Source organism: Lygodium microphyllum, chromosome 7 (assembly GCF_053477565.2).
Source record: "Lygodium microphyllum isolate KBCC chromosome 7, Lygodium_microphyllum_v1.1.10, whole genome shotgun sequence".
NCBI lineage: Eukaryota > Viridiplantae > Streptophyta > Polypodiopsida > Schizaeales > Lygodiaceae > Lygodium > Lygodium microphyllum.
This window is the reverse complement of record NC_141141.1, coordinates 45,076,564-45,097,694: the sequence shown is the minus strand read 5'-3', so window position 1 is coordinate 45,097,694 and position 21,131 is coordinate 45,076,564. Positions and strand designations below refer to the sequence as shown.

The window sequence follows — 21,131 nt, the reverse complement described above, 5'->3', positions numbered from 1 at the left end:
CTTCGTGAACAACGGTGGCGGCGGCAGCAAGTCTTCTTCCTCTCCTTCTCTCACGACGGTTGCTCTCTCCCTCGCTCTCGCTCTCAAAACTCACAAGCCGCAAATGCAAAATGAAAATCGCGCTCAGTTTCGGCCGCTTTTTTTCCCTATGGAGCGTCGCTATTTGCGTCGCTATTTGCATCGCTAGCGACTCTATTAGCGATGCCAACAGCGACGCCGCTATCTGCCGTCGCTAATTGGCGTCGCTACTAGCTCAAATCCTTGTAGTGATAATTGAAGTACTAACACATCAATATGTAATTACAAAATACGTGCAAAGAAGGAAGAGGGGAGATGTGAATGTATATATAATGTGATATATTATATGTATACATAAGTGAACCATTCACATTATGATAATATTATCAAAGATAAGTACATAAGCTTAATCTAGTGATGTAAATAGGTTAAGAAGAGAGAACTACCAATACATTGTTAGAGAGAGAGAGAGAGAGAGAGAGAGATGTGTTTTTGAGGGGAGTGGCATTTCAATGGTTGGTCCCCAACATGTGTGTGTGTGTGTGTGTGTGTGTGTGTTTTGGTTTTGCTTATGTACACAATTGAAACACTAACACATCAAGATATAATTATAATATTTATGCAAATAATTGAGAGAGGAGGGATGTGAATGTATATGTGAGTGTGATATTGCTTGTGTATATATAATTTAACCACTAACATTGTGATAATATTATGAAAATTAATCACATAAGCTTAATGTAGTGATGTAAAGTAGTTAAGGATAGAGAATTACTAATGTGTTGTTAGAGAGAGAGGGGGGGAGAGAGATGAGAGAGTTAGGGGTAAAAGATAGAAAGAGAGTGTGTGTTATTGAGGGGGAGGAGGAGAGGTAGATGCATGTTGTGGGTCTCTAAGAAAGAGAAAGAGGTTATTGAGGGGAGAGAGATGTTGACGGTTAGTCCCCAACATCTGAGGAGAGAGAGAGAGAGAGAGAGAGAGAGAGAGAGAGAGAGAGAGAGAGAGAGGAGAATTGGTTGTGGTTCTGATGAGGAGGGGGAGAGTAAGATGTGGTGGTGGTGATAGTGATGCTAGTGGTAATAATATTATTGAGGGAGTGAGATGTCACTGGTTGGTCCCCAACACATGAGGAGAGAGAGAGAGAGGAGAATTGGTTGTGGTTCTAATGAGGGAGAGAGTAAGATGTTGCAATACTAGTGGTGGTGGTGGTGGTGGCAACAATGAAGGAGCAGCAATGGTATTTGATATATGCCTAAAAGAAAAAGATGACCAAGTGGACTATGTGGAATAAAATTGGAGGTTGTTAAAAAAAGCTTGCTCAAAAGCTTACTTAAAATCTCGCTTCTCGCATGCACTTTATTCCATTAATCAAAATTTCCAAAAGTTACAAGTGTTGGATATTACAACTTATGGAGTTGGAATATTTAAGAAGACCACAATTTCTAAAATATGTGGAGCCGCACAATTTCCACTGGTAACTGTATCCTCAACTTGGCTTCAAATCTTTCTACCATCTAATTTGAAATAGAGGCTAGCAAGTGATTCTCTGTTAGTGTTACAATTTCCTAATGCATTATACTCAAGGGCCAATCATCCTCCATCTATAACACTTGGGGATCACAACTCTCACATATTACAATAATATCCAGAACTATATCATCACATGTGTTTTGATTAAGAGAAAACCATTTACACTTGAGCATCCTCCATCTCCAATACTTGAATACCAAGCATAAAGTATGACATGCAACAAAGTACTTGCAATTGGAAAGGAAAGTTAATTGAGCACCCTAAAGTAAGAATATAATCAATTAAGAGAGAAAAATTTCACCTAAAAGCTATGTCCCTTGTTGTGACTCGACACTCCACTGTCTTAGGACTGAGTGATTTTCAATGTTCAAGTTTTGCCTAGAATTCTTATTGCTTAGTCCTCTAATGTACTTTTTATGACATATATGCTTTCAGTATGTCTCAAATCCCCACATTCCTTAAACATATATATAAATATTGCAATTGTATAAACTAGCTTAGATGCACATTCTTTGAGCCAATGCTTAGCTTCATAGAGTTGTTTGTTGAAATTTTTGTGCATCGTGTACAAAATGTTGCTATTACACAATAGCCATTCTATAGTATTGAAATTTGGTGCATGGATAAACTCAAAGGCTCCATATTCTTGATCCCCCTTGGGTAGCATGCACTTGGAATCATAGGAAAAAACAAAATCCTTTGTGAGTTGCTTAGCCATATGCTCCTCAAAAAGTAATTGACCAATTTTAATGTGGTAATACTTGAAAGAACTTGTTAAATCTTGATATATTTTAACCCACAACAATCCAAAAGGTGTACTTTTGTAAATACAAGATAGTTAGTCACATAGATATCATATCATTACTCTTTGTCAATGTGCTATAAAGACTTACTGTTTGCAATGTTTCCTCGAATGGTTATAGTGGATACGACATGTATGTGTTTATGCATGAATACATGTTGTACCAACACCTTTGTTATAAGGTGAGAATTAACCTTCCTTTATCTGAGAGCAGAAACTTTATCCTTTCAGTGCTTTGATACATCTACAATTGCATATGCTTCCACCTTGAAAGCTCCCTTCATAGTTGGGTTCATATGCACCCAAGATGAGCAATGATATGTATCACCAATCTAATTCCCTTCTTTGTTTTTCTGCTATGTACTTCCATCAGAGAATGTTGGATCTTCTTTCAAGGATTATGACCAAGGCAATATATATAAAGAAGTATGTGTTAAACCCTAAACAATAATCATTTTAAGTTTGATCAATAATCACTAATACGACATACAAATCAACCATCGTATTAAGAGATACTTACACTTTTGTAGCTATGCACAATTGTCGATATCAAAATGAATATAAATATGTCAAGACACAAAGTCCAGATTCAATTTCAAAGTATCACTTTGATTATAGCATTTACATGAAAAAGAATGGAAAGAATGGGACAATAATACTTAGAGAATTTTGCAAAAAGAAACTTCATTATAATGAATAGAGTGTAATCTGATTTAATACATTATATGAGCACATAGGTTATTACAAAGTAGTTGTTACAAGGATGGTGGCCAAATGGCAAAGGCAAATCCAAATTGGCACTTTGGATTGATACCTAGGATATATTATGACTTAGCATCTTGCATGTTGCATGGATGATATGATATAAGAGTTACATGGATCACAACTAAATGACATGGAGATCCAAATGGGCAAATAGGAAAAATACTTCATAGGATTTCTAAACCTCAGACCCATGTCATCTAGCATAAATAAATTACTCACCATAGCATATAAGTGGATCAAGAGCTATGCACTTCACTTAAACCTTGCACAATATCTGTATGTTATATATTTATAGCACTTTAATAAAAACTAAAGTAACTAATCATTCATATATATTCTATGATACAAAAGAGGAAAAGATAGAATATATGCACTGATCTCTATTGATTTTCGCAACAACAATTGGTTCTAAAGTTATAATAATCAATATATATTGAAAATGATAGATATGAGAAAACAATGATTGAATTGTTTGAACCATGAATCCCTCTTAAACCAAAATAACTAGTCAATCACATGAATATAAGAAAGACAAAAAGGGAAAATTTTACCTAAAAACTGATTTGCCAAAGATAAGATGGAATCTTTGATCTACCCTATGTTGGTTATTGCAAGAACACTATATTGTAAAATCATGATCATCAAAATCCATTGAAAATTATAGATAAAAGAAAACATCAAGCCCACTTAGCATAAAACTAACTAATCAAATGTGTGATCTTGGCATTAAAAATAGACAATTTTTACTTGTAAATTGAGCTACAAAATTGAAGATGGAATCTCTATTCTACCTCATGTTGATTGTTTGCAATAAAAATTCATCCTAAAGTTAGAACCTACATCAAGCCCTATGTAAAGATTGTAGAAAAGGGAAAGTAAACACATATGCATACACACACACGCATGCACATAGAGCAAAGAACGCCTGCACAATCTTGCTCAAATTGAACTTTACAAAAAGACAGTAGAGAGAGTTAGGATTGACATAGAATTGTACTGAAAACACACACACACACACACACAGAAAGAGAGAAAAACACATATGCAAACTTTCCCAAAATGATCTCTACAATAAAACAATAAGAAGAGTTAGAACCAATAACAAGTTGCATTGAATAAATAACAAAAAAGAGAAACCTGAGAGAGAGAGAGAGAGAGAGAGAGAGAGAGGAGCACATATGCCTCTTGTCCAAAATAAAATATATTTAAAATAATAATAATAATTAGAACTAATATCGAGGATTTTTGAAAAGATAGTAGAAAAAAGAAAAACACAAAGAGAGATAGATAGACAAACAAACAAAGAGAGATGAGCACCTATGACCTCTTACCCAAAACAGTCTTTGTAGAAAGCGAGAGATAGATGAGCACATATGACCTCTTTCACATAACAATAGCAAGAGTTAGAAATGACATTATATCCTATTGAAAAAATAACAAATAAGAGAAAATGTACAGAGAGATGAGCACCTATGTACTACCCAAATTCTAGAATTGCAAGGAGAAGAAATTACAAGGCGAGTGGAATGATCAAAACCTTGATTGCTCTCACCACAAAGCTTCAATGGAGATGAAAATTCACCAAAAGGGAGAAGAGACGGAAAGCAATATGGTTCTGAATTTTTGATTCAAATTGATTTCATAGGAGGGAAATTTAGCAAAGCTAAATTTTTGCCAAAAAAGGGAGGGAAAGTATAAGGATAAAGATCCCCAAATTTTGTGTACTATTCATTCTCCCTTTTTTTTAAATCTCCCTACCCCTTTTTTAAATCAAAAACCCAAGGTCTGAAGAGAGAAGATTCACCTCCATAGATGCCAATATTCAACTTTCCTATTGCACAATCCAAAAGGTTTGCATCTTAAACTATAATATTTTTTAAGGGTCTATTTTTGAGTTTTTTTTTTCCTAATGTATAAACTACCATTATCTCACCTTTCTGCACATTCTCTGTCAACATTATAAATCCTGGTGTACAAGCTTGAAGGTGATGCCCTAAGTTTATATGGTCACCACTCCAATGATTCCTTATGTAGTGGACTCTCTTTTACTACATGCATTTTTACAAATTAGCTTCGATCATAGAACCATTATAGGGTAACATCCAACCTTCGCACGCATGCAACATGGCCAAGGATTGTGAGTCAAAGATAGATCAATAATTGAGATGGATAAATCTAAAGCAGGTGAGGGGCTAATTCTATGTGCAACTAACTTCCTTCTTGGATATATCCCCTTTTGGACAAATTGTAGAACTCTTTTATTGTTTAAGATTTGGTCCTTTCTCCCTTTTTGAAATGCAATTTGGGTTGGATTATTACTTATACACTTGCCTCTACTCATTCTAGCAATGTTGGCCAAGATCTAGCATAGTTGTCTCTCTCTGCTTAGCACTCTATCCCCCACTCTTCCAATTATCCAGTTATCTCTGGCATAGATGCCTTTGATGATCCTTCCATGCATGTGGATGTCCCTACTTATCCTCTCTTTCCACCTAGCATTATTCCAAGTATGGTATGGATTATGCAAATTGAAAGTTCCTTATTGGCCTCTAAGTCCATTGGTTATGCGCATTCTAATCCCATCATCAACTATCGTAGATACATACATTTTAGGCATAGTTGTGGAATTTCTCAAGGAGATTGGTGAAATTGATCCTTTGGAAGGAAAATTTCAAGAGTTCTTATACATCAAAAACTGATGATGACCAAGAAGAGAGGAAACATTCTTGGATATGTGAAGGTTGTATACCTCCTCCTTCAAGCCTACGAGTAGATGTTAAGTCAAGCACACTTCTTGACAAAAGTATAGAATTGAAACTTAGAACAATCATGATTAGAAGACTTGGATTAGATGTTGTTGCAAATCCAAATGAAGTAACTCAATATGATGAAGTTTAGACTTCATATAGAAAGTAATGCAGTACAAGGTATTGGACATTTATGAGTGCAAAAGCTACTGCAAGGTAGTAAGAAAGGGAAAGATGTGGATGCGAATTTTTGGTGTATTGGAAAACCACAATCTCTGAGCATTAGTTAAATGTCTTGTAGCTCATACATAATTTTTTTGAGCTAATTCCTTTGTCCTCCACTAGTTAGACACAAAAGAAGCAACATTTTTTCTAGCTTTTTGAGGTTCCTATTAATGTTCCACATTTGTCAAAGGTACTTGACTTTGCTTGGAAAAGCTTCTATAGATGCATGTGTAGTCCTACATGAAAGTTTATTATTTTACGCTCCAAAAATATGAATCATTCTACAATACAAAATAAGGCATTCCATCCAAGTGGTGTATATTGAATGTCAATCAAGCACTATACATGAAAGGAGTGATGGAATTTGATCATTTTCCACGATAATGTTTTTGCTAGAATTGGGGCGAGGATGGAGGTTTTTGAAATGTGCTTCATGTTTTGGCTTGTATTTGGAGTGGGCTTATAGATTCCTAGCTAAGAGATGCATGTGGGAAAGTGTCTACTAATGGGTAGGCTATTGAGGTCATGTCTCCCTATTTTTCATCTTGACCTTACGAAATTTAGGCACATGCTTATGTTGTCAAATAACTCCAAAAAGAATAGCTGAGTTCACCCTCTAGCATGTTTTCAAAGTATTATGTACAAATGATATTTTTTGTGTCTCCACCATGCATATTTGACCAAATAAACCCTTTTTTGTATAATCATCATTAATGATTAATGAAAACCCTCATGCTAGAAGTGCCTTGGTTGGGACTCATACCTTGTAGTGTGCTATACAAGGCTGAATAATATTATAGAAAGTTTGATTAAGATTCAATAGTATTCCTCACAATGGAGACATAAAGCATGATTTTTGCTTGCTAATAGCCATAGATAAGTGATGCCCAATAAGTCCATAAAACTTCCATATATTAGGAATCCTTCAACCTGTGGAGAACCCAAATGTGACACAATCCATTGAGTACCTTTTAAGGGAGAAAAGAATCTAATATATCCTTAATTTGGAAAATAGACTTTAACATTGTAGGAATAATAAGCATTATAGAATACATAGATGTCCTTGCACTATAAAAAATGGGTGACAAAATATCTATGGTTTATTTGTTTAGACTAGCGTTTTGCATGCGCTTCACGCACACGGAATGCTAGGCCGCTTCGTGACAGCTTCGCTGCCCCAAAATCCTTCTCTCTCCACCTTTTACTCTCTGTTTCTAATTTTTTTACCCTCTCTCTCTCCTCCCCAGCAATTCCCTATGTCTAATTTTTATTCTTTCTCTCTCACTCCCTCTATCTTTGCCTTCTATTTTAGTTTATTTTTCCTCCTCTCCTGATTCTCTCTGTCTCTCTCCTTCATCTCTCTCTCTCTCTCTCTCTCTCTCTCTCTCTCTCTCTCTCTCTCTCTCTCTCTCTCTCTCTCTCTCTCTCTCCTCCCCTTCTTCTTCTTATTCTTCTTCTTTTACTTTCTTTCCCCCTCTCGGACTCTCTTAAAGTATGTAAATTTTATCTTTTTCCTAAATATAATTCACTCTCTTTATGTTCATATTCTCTTTCTCCTTTTATTCTCTCTCTCTCTCTCCATCCCCCTTTTTCTCCTCCCCTTTCTCCTAATTTTCCTTTATTTCTTATCTCCCTCTCTCTCTTTTAAATTTAATCATTTCTCTCTCTCTTCTCCCCTCTCTCAAAAAATGTTTCAATTAAAAATCGCTTTTCTTCTCTCTCCCCCCTCTCTTCTCTCTTTACCTTCTCTCTCCTCTCTTTTCCTTCTCTCTCCCTCTCCTCTTTTTTCCATTTTTTTCTTATTTTCTCTCTCTCTTCATTCTCTCTTTAAAATTTTTTCTAATTTTTCTTTCTTTTAAATTTTATATATCTTCTCTCTATAATTCTCTCTCCTTCTTCTTTTTCTTTTCTCTCTCTCCCCCTTTTCTTCTTCCCCCTCTCTCCTCTCTTTCTCTTTTTTCTTTTCCTCTCTCTTCTAAATTGTATATTTTCTCTCTCTATAATTCTCTTTCTCTTTGTTCCCCCTCTCTTTTCTCTTCTTTATTTTTTGCTCTCTCTCTCTCTCTCTCTCTCTCTCTCTCTCTCTCTCTCTCTCTCTCTCTCTCTCACAAGTTTTTTTCTCTCGCTCTCTTTTCTCTCTATATATTTATTCTTCTCCCTGTTTTTCTCTTTCCTCTCTTCCCCTTTCTCTCCCCCTATTTTCTCTCTCTTTCAAATTATATATTTTCTCTCTATCTCTCTCTATAAGTCAAAAACTATATCCACAAAGGTTTAATTTAAAAAATACTATTTTTAAAGAGAGAGTGAGTGAGAGAGAGAGAGAGAGACTAGGCTCTACAATGAGAGAGAGAAGGTGAGGAGGGGAAGGAGGGGCTTTTAATTCAAAAAAGGAGGGAGAAGAGAAAATGAGAGATTACACATGAGAGAGAGGGGAGGGGAGGGGGTTTTAATTGAAAAAATGAGCTTTGAAAAAGGAGGTAGGTTTGGGAATCCCTCTAGAGGTTCGAGGCTTTTCAAGCCTACAACCAAAATAATATAATAGTAAGATACTTATCACTTCATGGATAATTTTGGATTGGGAAATAAAATTCACAAAGTGATAACAAAGGAAGCAAGCAAGGAAGCAAAATCAAGCTACTTGAAACACACTTTCAAATAATAAAAACATAAATAATTGAAAGGCAATGCTCTTGCATGTGATAGTGCACCCTTGTTTTAATCCATCTACATACTATAACTCTATAATTATTCAAGCAAAAATTTTCTCTTACATTTTTGAGTTGTAGCTCTCATTGGGACAACTCAAATTTGCAAGATAGAGACTAGACAGCATGCACATGAAGGCTATCGTCGAATTTTTGTTGAGATAGTATTAACACGAAGTTCCTTGGGGAGTTCTTTCTTTATTTTAAGACTTTTTTGAAAGGTAAGAACTCCCCAATTTCTTTTGAGTGTATTTTCATAGAATTTGCCACATATTCCAAGGATCCTCCATTTTTATTCCATGTCTTATGAGAGACATATATTAACATTAGAATCATCCTTGAAGAAGAACGAGTGTCCCAAAACCTCAATGGAAAAGTATGCTTGCATTTCACCAAGATACTAGCTTGCTTAGAGTACCTTATTAAACATAGCTACAATAGGATTCACACACCTACTACAAAAACTTGCATGACAATATTGAACGCTTCTCTTAACCCATTTGTATGGCATGTAGACAAAAAAAACAAGGTCTTTATCGAAAGTAATTAACCCCCATAAGGTTTGCACATGTGCTCAAAGAACTTGTTCAATGGTATTGGCCATTCCTCTTGGTCCATTCATTTGGCATGTACGGAGCAAACGAACATGCAACAACACGCTTGTCTCGACCTTGCTTGTAGCATGGTGCAAATGGAAAACGTAAGATCTATGGCTCCCAAAGCACAAATCAAAATGCTTATTTGAAATGCATTTGTGTGATCACTTGCAAATGAGAAGGCAAGACCTCTAGCATTGTGTTTCATGCTATGTTGCGCATGCATTCAAATCGACAAATTAAAATATTCTCATTTTGGAAGCATCAAGGCCATGCCTTTAAGTTTGACACACAATGCTGATGCACTAATAAAAATTTGGTTCATCAAGCGTGCCAACAATTGAGTCTTAACCTCCTTTCAAGGTTTACACTGAATTGACATAGATTCTCATGTACTAACAAACATTTGGGCCATGATGTTGTCTCATGCCAAAGTGCATTTGTTAAGGTGTGAGAATCGTGTCGGGGGTTGATTTTGACAAAGGGACTACTCATTGTACGGAGTGAATGAAGGGGGGACGAGAGAGGTTAGGAAAGAGCGTTAGACGGGAGTGTGGACTCTGGAGAGCACATCCAAGGAGGAATGTGTTAGGGTGGTAAGGGACCTGATTACAAGGCCGAGGGCCATAACTGATCAGTGAAAAGCTCATGGTGCGAGGAGCAGGTAGAGTCGGGCAACATGGGCGGTAAATTGAAGTAAAGCTGACACGCCTCTACGAGATCGAGGCCGCCCACAAATCCCTCGTGCTGCGGATGCTCTTCGGCATACTCGCAGGACGTTGACGTGGACCGCGCCACGTCATCCAGCGCGAACAGCGGCGCCACGTGGGAAGCCTCTAGTTCGTCCAGATCGTGCAGGGGCTCATCCGCGCTGTACGAGCTAGACGTGGCATCCTGCCACTGCGACACGTGGCCAACGAGCGAGGGAGGCGCCTCCTCGGCAGGCGCTACGTGGAGGAGGCTGAGCGACGTGGCGATCCACTGGGCCTGAGCGGCTCGGCCGGCGGCTTTCTGCCAGACGCCCACGTGGCAGCGCTCGGAGTCGAGGCGGAGGCAGACTAGGGAGCGGCCGTCGGAGGAGGAGGACGAGGAGGAGGAGGCGGCCGACGACGACGAGGACGTGGGCAGGGAGGAGTAGTGGGGGTAGTGAGGTGGCGGCGCGAAAGTGACTGGGGAGGGGTACGTGGCGATGAGGGGAGGGGCCGACGTTGGGGCTGGGGGGGCACCGGCGGCATGCAGGAGCTTCTTGAAGGTGGGCTTGGGGGGCAATAGGTGGCTAGTGCAACTACTACTGTTGCGTATGGATGCGGTGGAGGTGTGGTTGTTGCCCTGGAGGGTGACAATGAGCTTGCAGCGGTGGAGCTTGGCCACGACCGCAGGCGAGAGGAGGCTCGTGGGGGAGGAAGAAGAGGAGGAGGAGGCCGGGAAGTTGGTCTTGGCCTTGGGGCCGTCCATGAGACGGGCGGCTTGGTCATATGCCTTGGCGGCCTCTTTGGCCGTGTGGAAGGTGCCCAGCCAGACTCAGCAAGACGAACGGAGCCGAGGAGAGGAGAGAGAGAGAGAGAGAGAGAGAAGAAGAAGAAGAGAGAGAGAGAGAGGATGACAGAACAGAAAGCGAGCACTCACGTGAGAGAGTGCCGGATCTCGGACACCCACGACCCCCATTGCCGCTGGCGAACACCTCGATACTTTCGAGCTGGTCTGCTGCAGGAGACGTTCCCCGCCGCCATCGCCAGCCTATACGTCGAGCCTCTTCTTCTTCTTCTTGTAATATCGCTGCTTCTTGTTCTTCTTCTTCTCGTAATATCGCCTCGTCTGCTTCTTCTTCTACTAATATCAGCGATTCTTCTCCGTCTTTCTGCTTGTATAATATCAGTCCTCCTCCTCCTGCTGCTGCTGATATTAATCAGAGGTCTTTCTTCATCTTCTTCTTATTCTTCTCCTTCTTCTAGTCTAGTCTAGTAGTAAGTAACAATGCTAACAATATCAGCCCTTCTTCTTGTTGTAATATGAGCCCTCCTCCTCGTCGTCCTCGTCGTCCTCCTTCTGCTGCTTCTTCTTAGACCCAACGTGTGCTCTCTCTCTCCATCCGACCGCCACCCTCCCTCCTTTTATAGTGCCCATCAGCAGCGCCACCCTCCGTCGTTCCTCCCTTGTGGCCCATTACTACCACCTTAAATCCCTCTTCAAACACACAATCCAAGTGTTGTCCTTACAACACCATCTTTTTGCAAGCACAATTCCTGCAATTTGGCTCATGTGTCAATCGATTTTTAAGATATAAATAACCCAGTGCCCATTTCTTCTTCTTCTTTCCCCAAACAATCCCGAGGTCTTTCTCGATATTGGGACCAGTTCAACCATAAAAGATCCCAAACTTTGAGATGGGAACACGAACTTACATCTCAAAGTTAATTTGTAAGATGACGGGCTTATGTAAGCATTAATAAGCATTAATCCACGTCAAGCTTGCGATTGCCACCCGTGTGTTTATAGTAGATACTTTAATTACTAATTAGTAATAGTAATTTCCCTCAACTGTAGTACCTCCCTACATCTCAAAATCAATCCTGCAATGACTTAGAAACAACCCACAAATTATATGGCAACGTAACCAAAACCCAACCTGGCAAATCCATCGTGTTTCTCTGGCTTGGTACATGATTAAAGTGATGTCAAAGGGACATTCAATGTACTCATATAGTGAGGTCTATGATCACAAGACCTTGAGATTTAAATACATTAATTAGACCTCAATGCAACCCATTTATGCATGAATGTGGCTCCAAAGTTCTCTTCCTTTTCATTATCATGTGACATTTTAACCTCAACAGCCTCACTCTTATCTATTCGAATCTCTCTTCAAAACATTCTTATATATCATGGTCTTAACAATTATGAAAGGAAGTTGACACACCTTAACTCCCACTAGAAGTCCTCAACCCCTTTCCAAAGTACATGGTAGAGTTGAATTTATTGTCGTATGGAAGTTTTATCATCTTGCTGTCATGTCATTCTCAATGTATTAATGGTCCCCCATTACTGGTCAAATAATAGCTCAATCTCCTAATCACATGTGCACAACATATTTTAAATAAATGCAATCTTTGAGTTGATGGTGAGGACTTAAACTAGCACTTACAACCATACAACATGATTAAAGATACTTACAACATATTGAATGATATTAAATCACATTTGATTGTGACCTTGAATTGAATAAGGTAATGTTTCCCCTTTGGACTCTTACTTTGATACCTTTAAAATATCAACTTCCTTTAAATAAACTTGCTCTCTAATCGGCATATCAAACTTTATTACAATTTTAAAGCCATTTACATAACAAGGTTGTAATTATAACAAAGTTTATTAAGAACCTCTATGAGGAAATTGGATTGATTGTGCACCGTTGTGCCAACACTACATTATAACAAGGTTGTAATTATAACAAAGTTTATTAGGAACCTCTATGAGGAAATTGGATTAATTGGGCACTATTGTGCCACACTACATAATAACAAGGTTGTAATTATAACAAAGTTTATTAGGAACCTCTATGAGGAAATTGTGTGTTGTTGTGCCACACTACATTATGTTTTAGAAGAATTTGTAAGCCTATTACGTTACTCTATATAAATTGAAACAATAGGCTTATAAGTTATGATATCTTTTATTGCTTTACAATGTAGCCTTGGATGATGTAAAGCACAGTACTTCAATGTTTTGGAGATGTGCGTAGGAAAGCTCGAGCCATTGTTTGGATCCGTTGTGAATGTAATGGCAAAAGTTTGCATGCTCGTGCCCTTTGGATGGGATGTATGTCCTTAAATGTGATTGGACATAGCCTTAACACAATAACATTTCTTACCCACTATGCTAGGTAACCTAGCTCTTCCACAAGGCAATGTGAAGTTATCAAAACTTACTACTTGTTGCCTCTCAAAGAATGGAGTTCTTGGGTCGCTAGCCTTCGGCATGGATACAATTTTTTTACATATGTGACCTAATCTAGACTCATTGCTTAGCTTTAAAAAAAGCTATCGAGTGATATTTTTACTCCTTATTACGTTAAATTTTACTTTAAGAGATACCCAAAGGTATAAAATGTGTAATAGCCGACAGTATTACCAATAGGAAGTTGAGAGAGAAACGATGGGCATTGTGTCTTTCTTCTACTTGTAATTGTAATTTGGCCGATATATTGCAATGGTGCATAGTAGTCAACATTTATTGTGGCCTACATAAGTGGCCTAATTCTATAGAGTAGTGAAGTTGTATACAGTATTGTTGAAGGTGTACTATATATATTTGGACCATGTGGACCAAAAGACTGTATTGGAATGGTGCATAGTAGACGACATTTATTGTGGCCTACATAAGTGGCCTAATTGTATAGAGTAGTGAAGTTGTATAGAGTATTGAAGGTGTACTATATATATTTGAACCATGTGGACCAGAAGACTATGAGGACCTACTATTGTACCACACATATTGTTGAGATTTGATCTTTGATTATTATAAGCAAGGCAATTGTAGAATGTTAATTTGAAAGTGACAAATATAACCATGTTACCTTTGTTGAGAGCACTTGTTGTCTATTCAACCATGTTTCTGTATAGGTTTGAGTAAATTTTCAACTTTAACACTAATATTTAGCAAGTATGAATCGTGTAAGATCATGAGTGAGTTTTTCTAAGGGGCTATACTTATACTTACATCAACATACCTTCACCTCAAAGGGTTAACTATGTAAACCCTTTATATCACTTGCATTCAAGGCCTCTTTTTTGTGAAATTTTCATTAATAGTAGACTCATGCTATTTAATTATGGATGCTCCCTCTCAATGGCACCATTGTATATATATGAACCTACAGAAAAGGGATATAATAATTATCTTCTATTGAACCACATTATAAGCTTTCATTTTTTTAGGGACACCCTTGAGACCTTCACTAATAGAAAATGTGCTAGTCCAATTCCCAAGCACATACTCTCAACATGTATTAAGATTTAATGAGACCTCAACAAGTTCTAACTCTCAATTGATAGATGCTTCCATGAAGGGTATAGTACAATGTAGTGAACCTACAAGAGACATATCCTTCCTTTCTTATATTTCCAGCTATGATCTAAAATCAATACCACAATTCCAAGTTTATTGGTTCTCCCATTCACTTGAGTGCCTACATGTTGTACTAACTATTACATGATAAGAAAACCATGGAGCTCAAGAGTGGCATATGCAACCCCATCTCAATACTCATTGATGTCAACCGTAAAGTACTTAAGAGTGGGTATATGCACCCATCTCGGGATTTGTTAATGTATTGACCATAGTTCTCAAGTTATTAAACAAGGGATGCTTCATATTAGTTGTCAAATAGGAAGTTTACATGCAAAATGCCTACACATAACCTTGAATAAATTCAATCCCATGGTAAATTTGTTAAATCTTTTGCTTTGGAAAAGAGTCCTCCAAATCTTGAGAACCACTATAAATTCATTTTCAACATGTCCTTTGGAAGTTTGGAGCAAAATGTTTTAAACCATAAGCAACAAATATTTTACTACTCTCTTTGAGACCAATGCTTATTACTAAATCAACAACCAAGTAAAACGAAGAGGGGAGATTGAATTCAACATATTATACCATAAATCTAGCACATGCTTAAACTTTGAGGTTAGTGGGGATGGGTCCTTATTATTCTTGGGATGGTTTATATTTTCAAGATTTGGCATTATCAACCAATTTCAACCCACTCCCCATCATGTGCTCCTCTATGTAATAAGAATTTGGGCTTTGAATTAATCAACTACCTACCCACAACCATGGTTGTGATTAAGAAAATGGTTAGCACTTGTATAGAAGCATTTTTTACTGGATCCTAGCATTTCCTTCTCATTTTCAATATGCCCCCTCTAACTTGCACCCTTTTGTATGTAAATGTGTAGAAAAGGTGTGGGAAATCTCTCTTTTGTTTGAACCACATGGTACATGCTCATTTTTTTGAGCTACACCCCTAAGGTCTTCACCAACAAAAAAATTTCTAATCCAATGCTCGAGTACATACTGTCAACATATATAAAGAAAATGAGAATGTACTTATTTGGTCTTTAACAAGTTCTGACTCTCAACTAATAATCCAAGGAAGGATGCACTAGAATTGGTGAACCTATGAGAGACCTCTCCTCCTACTTTGTAATGTTGAATAAATCCAATCTCATGGTAACTCTATTAAATCTTTTGATTTGGAAAGCGCAACCTAGTTCTTGGGAAACACAATGAGATCAACATACAAAATGTTCTTTGGAACTTTGGACCATGCTCTTTAATCACTATGAAGCAAATCTTTAATGAACTTCTTTAGTGCCAATGTTGATTGCTACATCAACGACAAAGTAGAAGGAGAATGGGAGGTTTAAAGTAAAACACATTTATATCTTGCCAAAATGAGAACATTTAGTGAATTGAGGGTGCTAGCTAAAGTGCATTGACACTGACTAGCTTTAGCTATCAATGACTCGATCACTTAATCTAAGGAATGACTTTACATTTTCAACATCTAGCCCCTTATAATTAAACTCGCCAAATTTCCTTCCTTCAACATTGTAATAGTCCTAACCTCGACCCACTTCAACCATCAAGTGCTTATCTATGCAATGACAATTTGGGTTTGAATGAATCAACTACATGCTTGGGGGATGAACCTACCCACAAGCTATGAAAAGAGGAGACATTATATGTCACAATCCTCTTGGGAGCTCTCAAATGCTTGGCTCGTGTGTCATGGTTGTGATTAGGGAAATTGTTACCACTTTAAATGAGCATTATGTGGAGCCTACTTGACCTTACAACAATATTGTGACCTTGAAGTGTAGCTCAAATGTAGAAACCATGTGCAAGGGCTCTTAGAGATGTGACACATTTGTGTTTTAGGGGATGGCGATTTGGTTATCTTGAATGTCTAGAGTTCTAATGTGTAACTTTCTAGTAGGGTTTTTGAAATACGAGAAAGATAATGGCTTGATATTATCATGACTTCAAGGGTATACTTAGACTCTCATACATGGAAAAGCCTAACATCATATGTCGCTTTGAATAATGTATGAGGATTTGTGACATGTTTAAAATAAATGTAGCAAGTAGCATTTCTATCATATGTGGCTTTGAATCATGTATGACAATTTGTGACATTTTTAAAATAAATGCAGCAAGTGGCATTTGTATCAAGTCAAAATTGTGAAAGCTAACACGGGTGCTCAGAAGGCTTAGTAGGAATCTTCTAGACAATTTGCTAGAGCACTTCCATGGTTGAGGACAAACTCTAAGAGGCATGGAGCATTGCCAGTGGCCTAAAATGCAAGCTCGATTGCTTCCCTCGGTCTCCATAAAGTGCTAGGGGTCTATTGAATCTTCTCCACGTCTTGGGTTTTGTTATGTAGGTTTAACGAGTTAGCCGTTTGGTTCTATGCATGCAAGGTTTTCATGTATGTCGAGAATGGATGTAATCATTGAAAGGATAGGAGGAGGATCTACCCTATTCAATCTTGCTCTTCTTTGTAATAATGCAGCATAGGGCGGTTTGTAGCATTTCATTTCGGTGGATGAATTGCATCCGTCGAAGCTTCATGTGGTGCAAGGCTAGCGGGAATTTTTGAAAGGGGGGGGGAGGGGGAGAGAGAGAGAGACACTAGAGTCGTGTAAATGTGGCCGAGGTGGTCGATGATTAACCGAAACCACGAGAGAGAGAGAGAGAGAGAGAGAGAGAGAGCCCCTCCCGAGGTGGTCGATGATTAACCGAAAGAGAGAGGGGGAGCGCCCCCCCCCCCCTTTCTCTCTCTCTCGACTCTGACACTTCCCCACATCGAATATTTCACAAGGACTACCCAATCCCTACCCTTTAAACCAAATCTCCAAGGCAGAACAGCTCGCCTTTTAAACATCTTGTTAGCATCTAGCTACCCCCCCCCCCCCCATGAGTCCCTCATGTTGTGCTCTCTCTCCCTTGCCTCCAACACACACACAACCCCCGTATCTTTGTTGGGCAACTTGCCCATTTATTATTAAAACTTCCTTGTCACACCACATGAGGGATTCATGGGCTTGCCTCCTCTCCTCCCTTCAACATTCACACTAGACACCAAATTTACTTACCATCGCTCTCTTCTTTACACTCTAGTACCAAACCCATCCTCCCCTCCCCCCTATGTTACACCCCACTTAAATATATTGATATTTATGTCTAGGATCTAGCTTATCACTTAGCCTTCCATAGCTACCTTGCTTCTCATTTTCCTCATATTTAAAACTATTTAAACTTGATGAATACTAGATCTACCTCCATCTCTGCAAAACCTTACAGATCTCTAATCATGTCTAATCAAAGTATTTGAAGTTTCAAGTTTCTCGAATAGCCTCAACAACTACCTTGCTCCTCATTTTCCCTACATTCAAAGCATTTAAGCTTGGTAAATACGAGAAGTACTTCCATCTTTGAAATTTCATGAACCTCTAATCAATTGGAAAAACATTTCAAGTTCTTAAGATAGTTGTACATCTATTCATCACTTAACTATCAATTTTGATCCATACTCTCATTATGGGTAAGATTTGACTTGAGTCATAATGCATATTTAAATGATGCCTAGGCCTACTTTACATCTATGGACTCTACTTAGGAGAACAACTTATATTTACCTTTTCTTTTCAATTGACAACTAAGTTTTATGACCCCATTATGTTAGTCCATTTTTTCGTATTCAGTATCCTTGACATAGATCGAGATGTCTTATGACACTTGTACAACTACCTAAAGAGAAAAATGGATGCTCATATAATACACATTAGGACCCATCATTTATGCTACACATTTCATGGAGAGGTCGTTCCAAAAATACCTACACCTATTGATTTGATTGGATGTCACAACATGGAAAGCGACCAAAAAATTCATGACCTTTAGATTTCTTACCTTGCATTTCATAATGTGGTTGACAATGAAGATCTTTATATCCCTCCATATATCTACTTTCCAATAAGGAATCGTTAACACATCATGGAATCAAAACAAGTATTGTAAAATGAGCACCCAAACCATTCATGGAGTTTGAATAAACGTTATTGCAAATTGTGACGCGTGAAAACATGTTTGTATAAGCATAACACTTTCCAATAAGGAAACCTTAACACATCATGGAATCAAAGCCTGTGTTGTAAAATGAGCACCCAAACCATTCTTGGAGTTTGAATAAATGTTATTGCAAATTGTGACATGATGAAAACATGTTTGTATAAACATAACACTTTCCACTAAGAAAACTTAAGCATCATTGAAGAAAGTGTGATAACTATTAGAGGTAGATGGTATTCTCATTAGAGCTCATTGTATCTTTTCAATTAGGAGGAAAGAGGGTATCAATAAGAGAGGCACAATGATTAATGATTTGGGTGTGCTAAAATAATAATAAGACATAAGCAACAATATGATTGTTGGCTATAGAATTGATTTTAATACCTTTGACATATTTTGGTACTTGTAAAGACCTACAACACTAAGAGGATGCCTTGTAACACCAACTACCACATGAAAGATGATCAATTGTACATGACTTTGGGGCATAACCATCTTGTAGCCACTCAAAACATAGAAATGCATGCATTTTGCTTGGAAATAGTGTATACATGCATGGCCTTGGTAATATCTTGTGAGCTTGGGACTCTAGTCTTTGCAATCATTGTATATCCATTAAAATTTTTGAATGCATACAAAAGTGCCTCTTTTGGAATATATTGTAGTTTTGTAAAGGTTGATTAAGGATTATTTATAGATTTGTATTGCAAGTCCAACAAAATGTGTGCACACATGTGTGTCTCTACTACTATTCTAGGCATTAGGGTGGAGGATTTTGGAATAATAGAAGGGTTTAACACCTCAAAAACAACCTCCAAAAATATCATATTTTCTTTACCAAAGCCTCAATGTATGTTGTTCTTGTGATTAGCCACAAGGTGGCATAGGCCCTTTTGAAGAATATTTGACATAACACGTCCATAAATGCCAAAACTTGATGAGGCATTACAATTGTTCTTGGATGTAGAGTCAAGCATTCAAAGAAAAACTCAACCAAAAAATCACTATCGTAAAAAGAATAGATTTTGAACAATGGATGTAATTGATCAAAATTGCATGAAGGATGTCTATGTAGAACCTACTATCAATGCCTTTAAAAAGAATAGATTTTGAACAATGGATGTAATTGATCAAAATTGCATGAAGGATGTCTATGTAGAACCTACTATCAATGCCTTATCAATGAACTACTACATGAAGAGACTTTGACAAAAGCTTGGTAGGCTCATTTTGGCCCCCACTTTCTTTCTTCAAATGAACCCTACAGTACAATGGAATGGGATTCTATGAAACTCTCTCATATGGCATTTCATTTTGTAAATGCTCTAAATGTGTTCACTTTCTTGCATGGAACCAAGTATACTATGTGAAAAGTCAGAATCAATATATTTGAGAGTTTTATAAGGTCATACTTAAAGTTTTAAAACAAGTGCAAAAATAGTCACGAAGGCAAATTAGAATCTTCATTATCAAATCTAGCTTGATTTGATAGCCTTAAGATGCCAAAAATGTATAGACTCTATTCCAATGCATTTGATTTAGTCCTTATGTTGATTCAACACACATTTAGAAGTTTTGAGATTTTAAACCCTTCCCACAAGGTTTGCTACAATAGCAAAAAGCGAGAATCAATGGGAGCAAAAAGCAAGAAGTGATAGGCGATGAGAGTGACAAAAAAAATAAAAAAGACATGGATGTGCAAAGGCTAAAGTCAAAAATCAAAAGTGACTACCCAAGAATATAGTGACTGCATTGAAGTGGTAAAATCAAAGCCAAAAGTGAAAGAACATCTCGAAATGTAAGAAAGCCAAAAATGGTAAGAAGGTGTTAGCCACCCTATGATAAATTAGGGAATTAAATTCAATACCTATGAAACTTGAATATTTATTGTAAAATCATTCTTGAGTGTTGGGCTCACTCCCATGCGCTTTCTAAATTAAAAATTATATGCATACACCATGTGTGTTAGTGGAAGAGATGCATTGAAAATAGCAAAAACCATAAGTTGTGAGTGATGAAATGACTGGGCAAGGTGCCAAGAGTAAGTGATTAGCCAAATGTAAAAGAGCCCAACCATATTTAAGATGGAAAAACTTGAAATGAATCATTCTGGTGCATATAGACTTGAATGTGGCTTATCTTTCTTCTTCTTCTTCTTTCTTTGTGCTTGAACAATGAGCTCTCTATTGAGAGAAGGGGTCCACATTACGTCTTGGATTGATATAGAGGAAAGGGTAGCCATTTCTTCTTTTGTTTGAGGGCTCATTCAGCTTCCTTGCTTCTTATGAGGGGGGAGAGAGAGAGAGAGAGAGAGAGAGAGAGAGAGAGAGAGAGAGAGAGAGAGAGAGAGAGAGAGAGAGAGATGCTAACAAAGATATAGAATAGAGAGGAAGCGAGAGTGAGAGAGAGGGTGAGCTTGTTTTGACTTGACGAAACAAGCAAAGGAGATTGACCTCTTACATGTGAGGGACACAAGATTAAGAAGTGTAGAGCTGCAAAGAGGAGCAACAACTAGAGTTGATGGACCTTCGATCTTATCGATGGGCTAGTGGGCTACAATGTGGTGAGTACCCATTGCTTGTCTATCTTCTATTTGACTTGTTTTGATAG

At 37.8% G+C, this 21,131-nt stretch overlaps 1 protein-coding gene across 1 annotated transcript; it reads right to left on the bottom strand.

The window, feature by feature from the left end:
* Window positions 1-9,671: 9,671 nt before the first annotated feature.
* LOC148033405 (uncharacterized) lies at window positions 9,672-10,903 on the bottom strand. Its single transcript, XM_087682291.1, has one exon. It carries the CDS (start codon window positions 10,841-10,843, stop codon window positions 9,998-10,000), a length of 846 nt encoding a protein of 281 aa, XP_087538417.1. The 5' UTR covers window positions 10,844-10,903; the 3' UTR covers window positions 9,672-9,997.
* Between the last annotated feature and the right edge of the window lie 10,228 nt (window positions 10,904-21,131).

What these genes read in the sequence shown, in the direction of transcription:
- LOC148033405 (XM_087682291.1), bottom strand. Translation starts at nt 10,843, where the DNA reads ATGGACGGCCCCAAGGCCAAGACCAACTTCCCGGCCTCCTCCTCCTCT.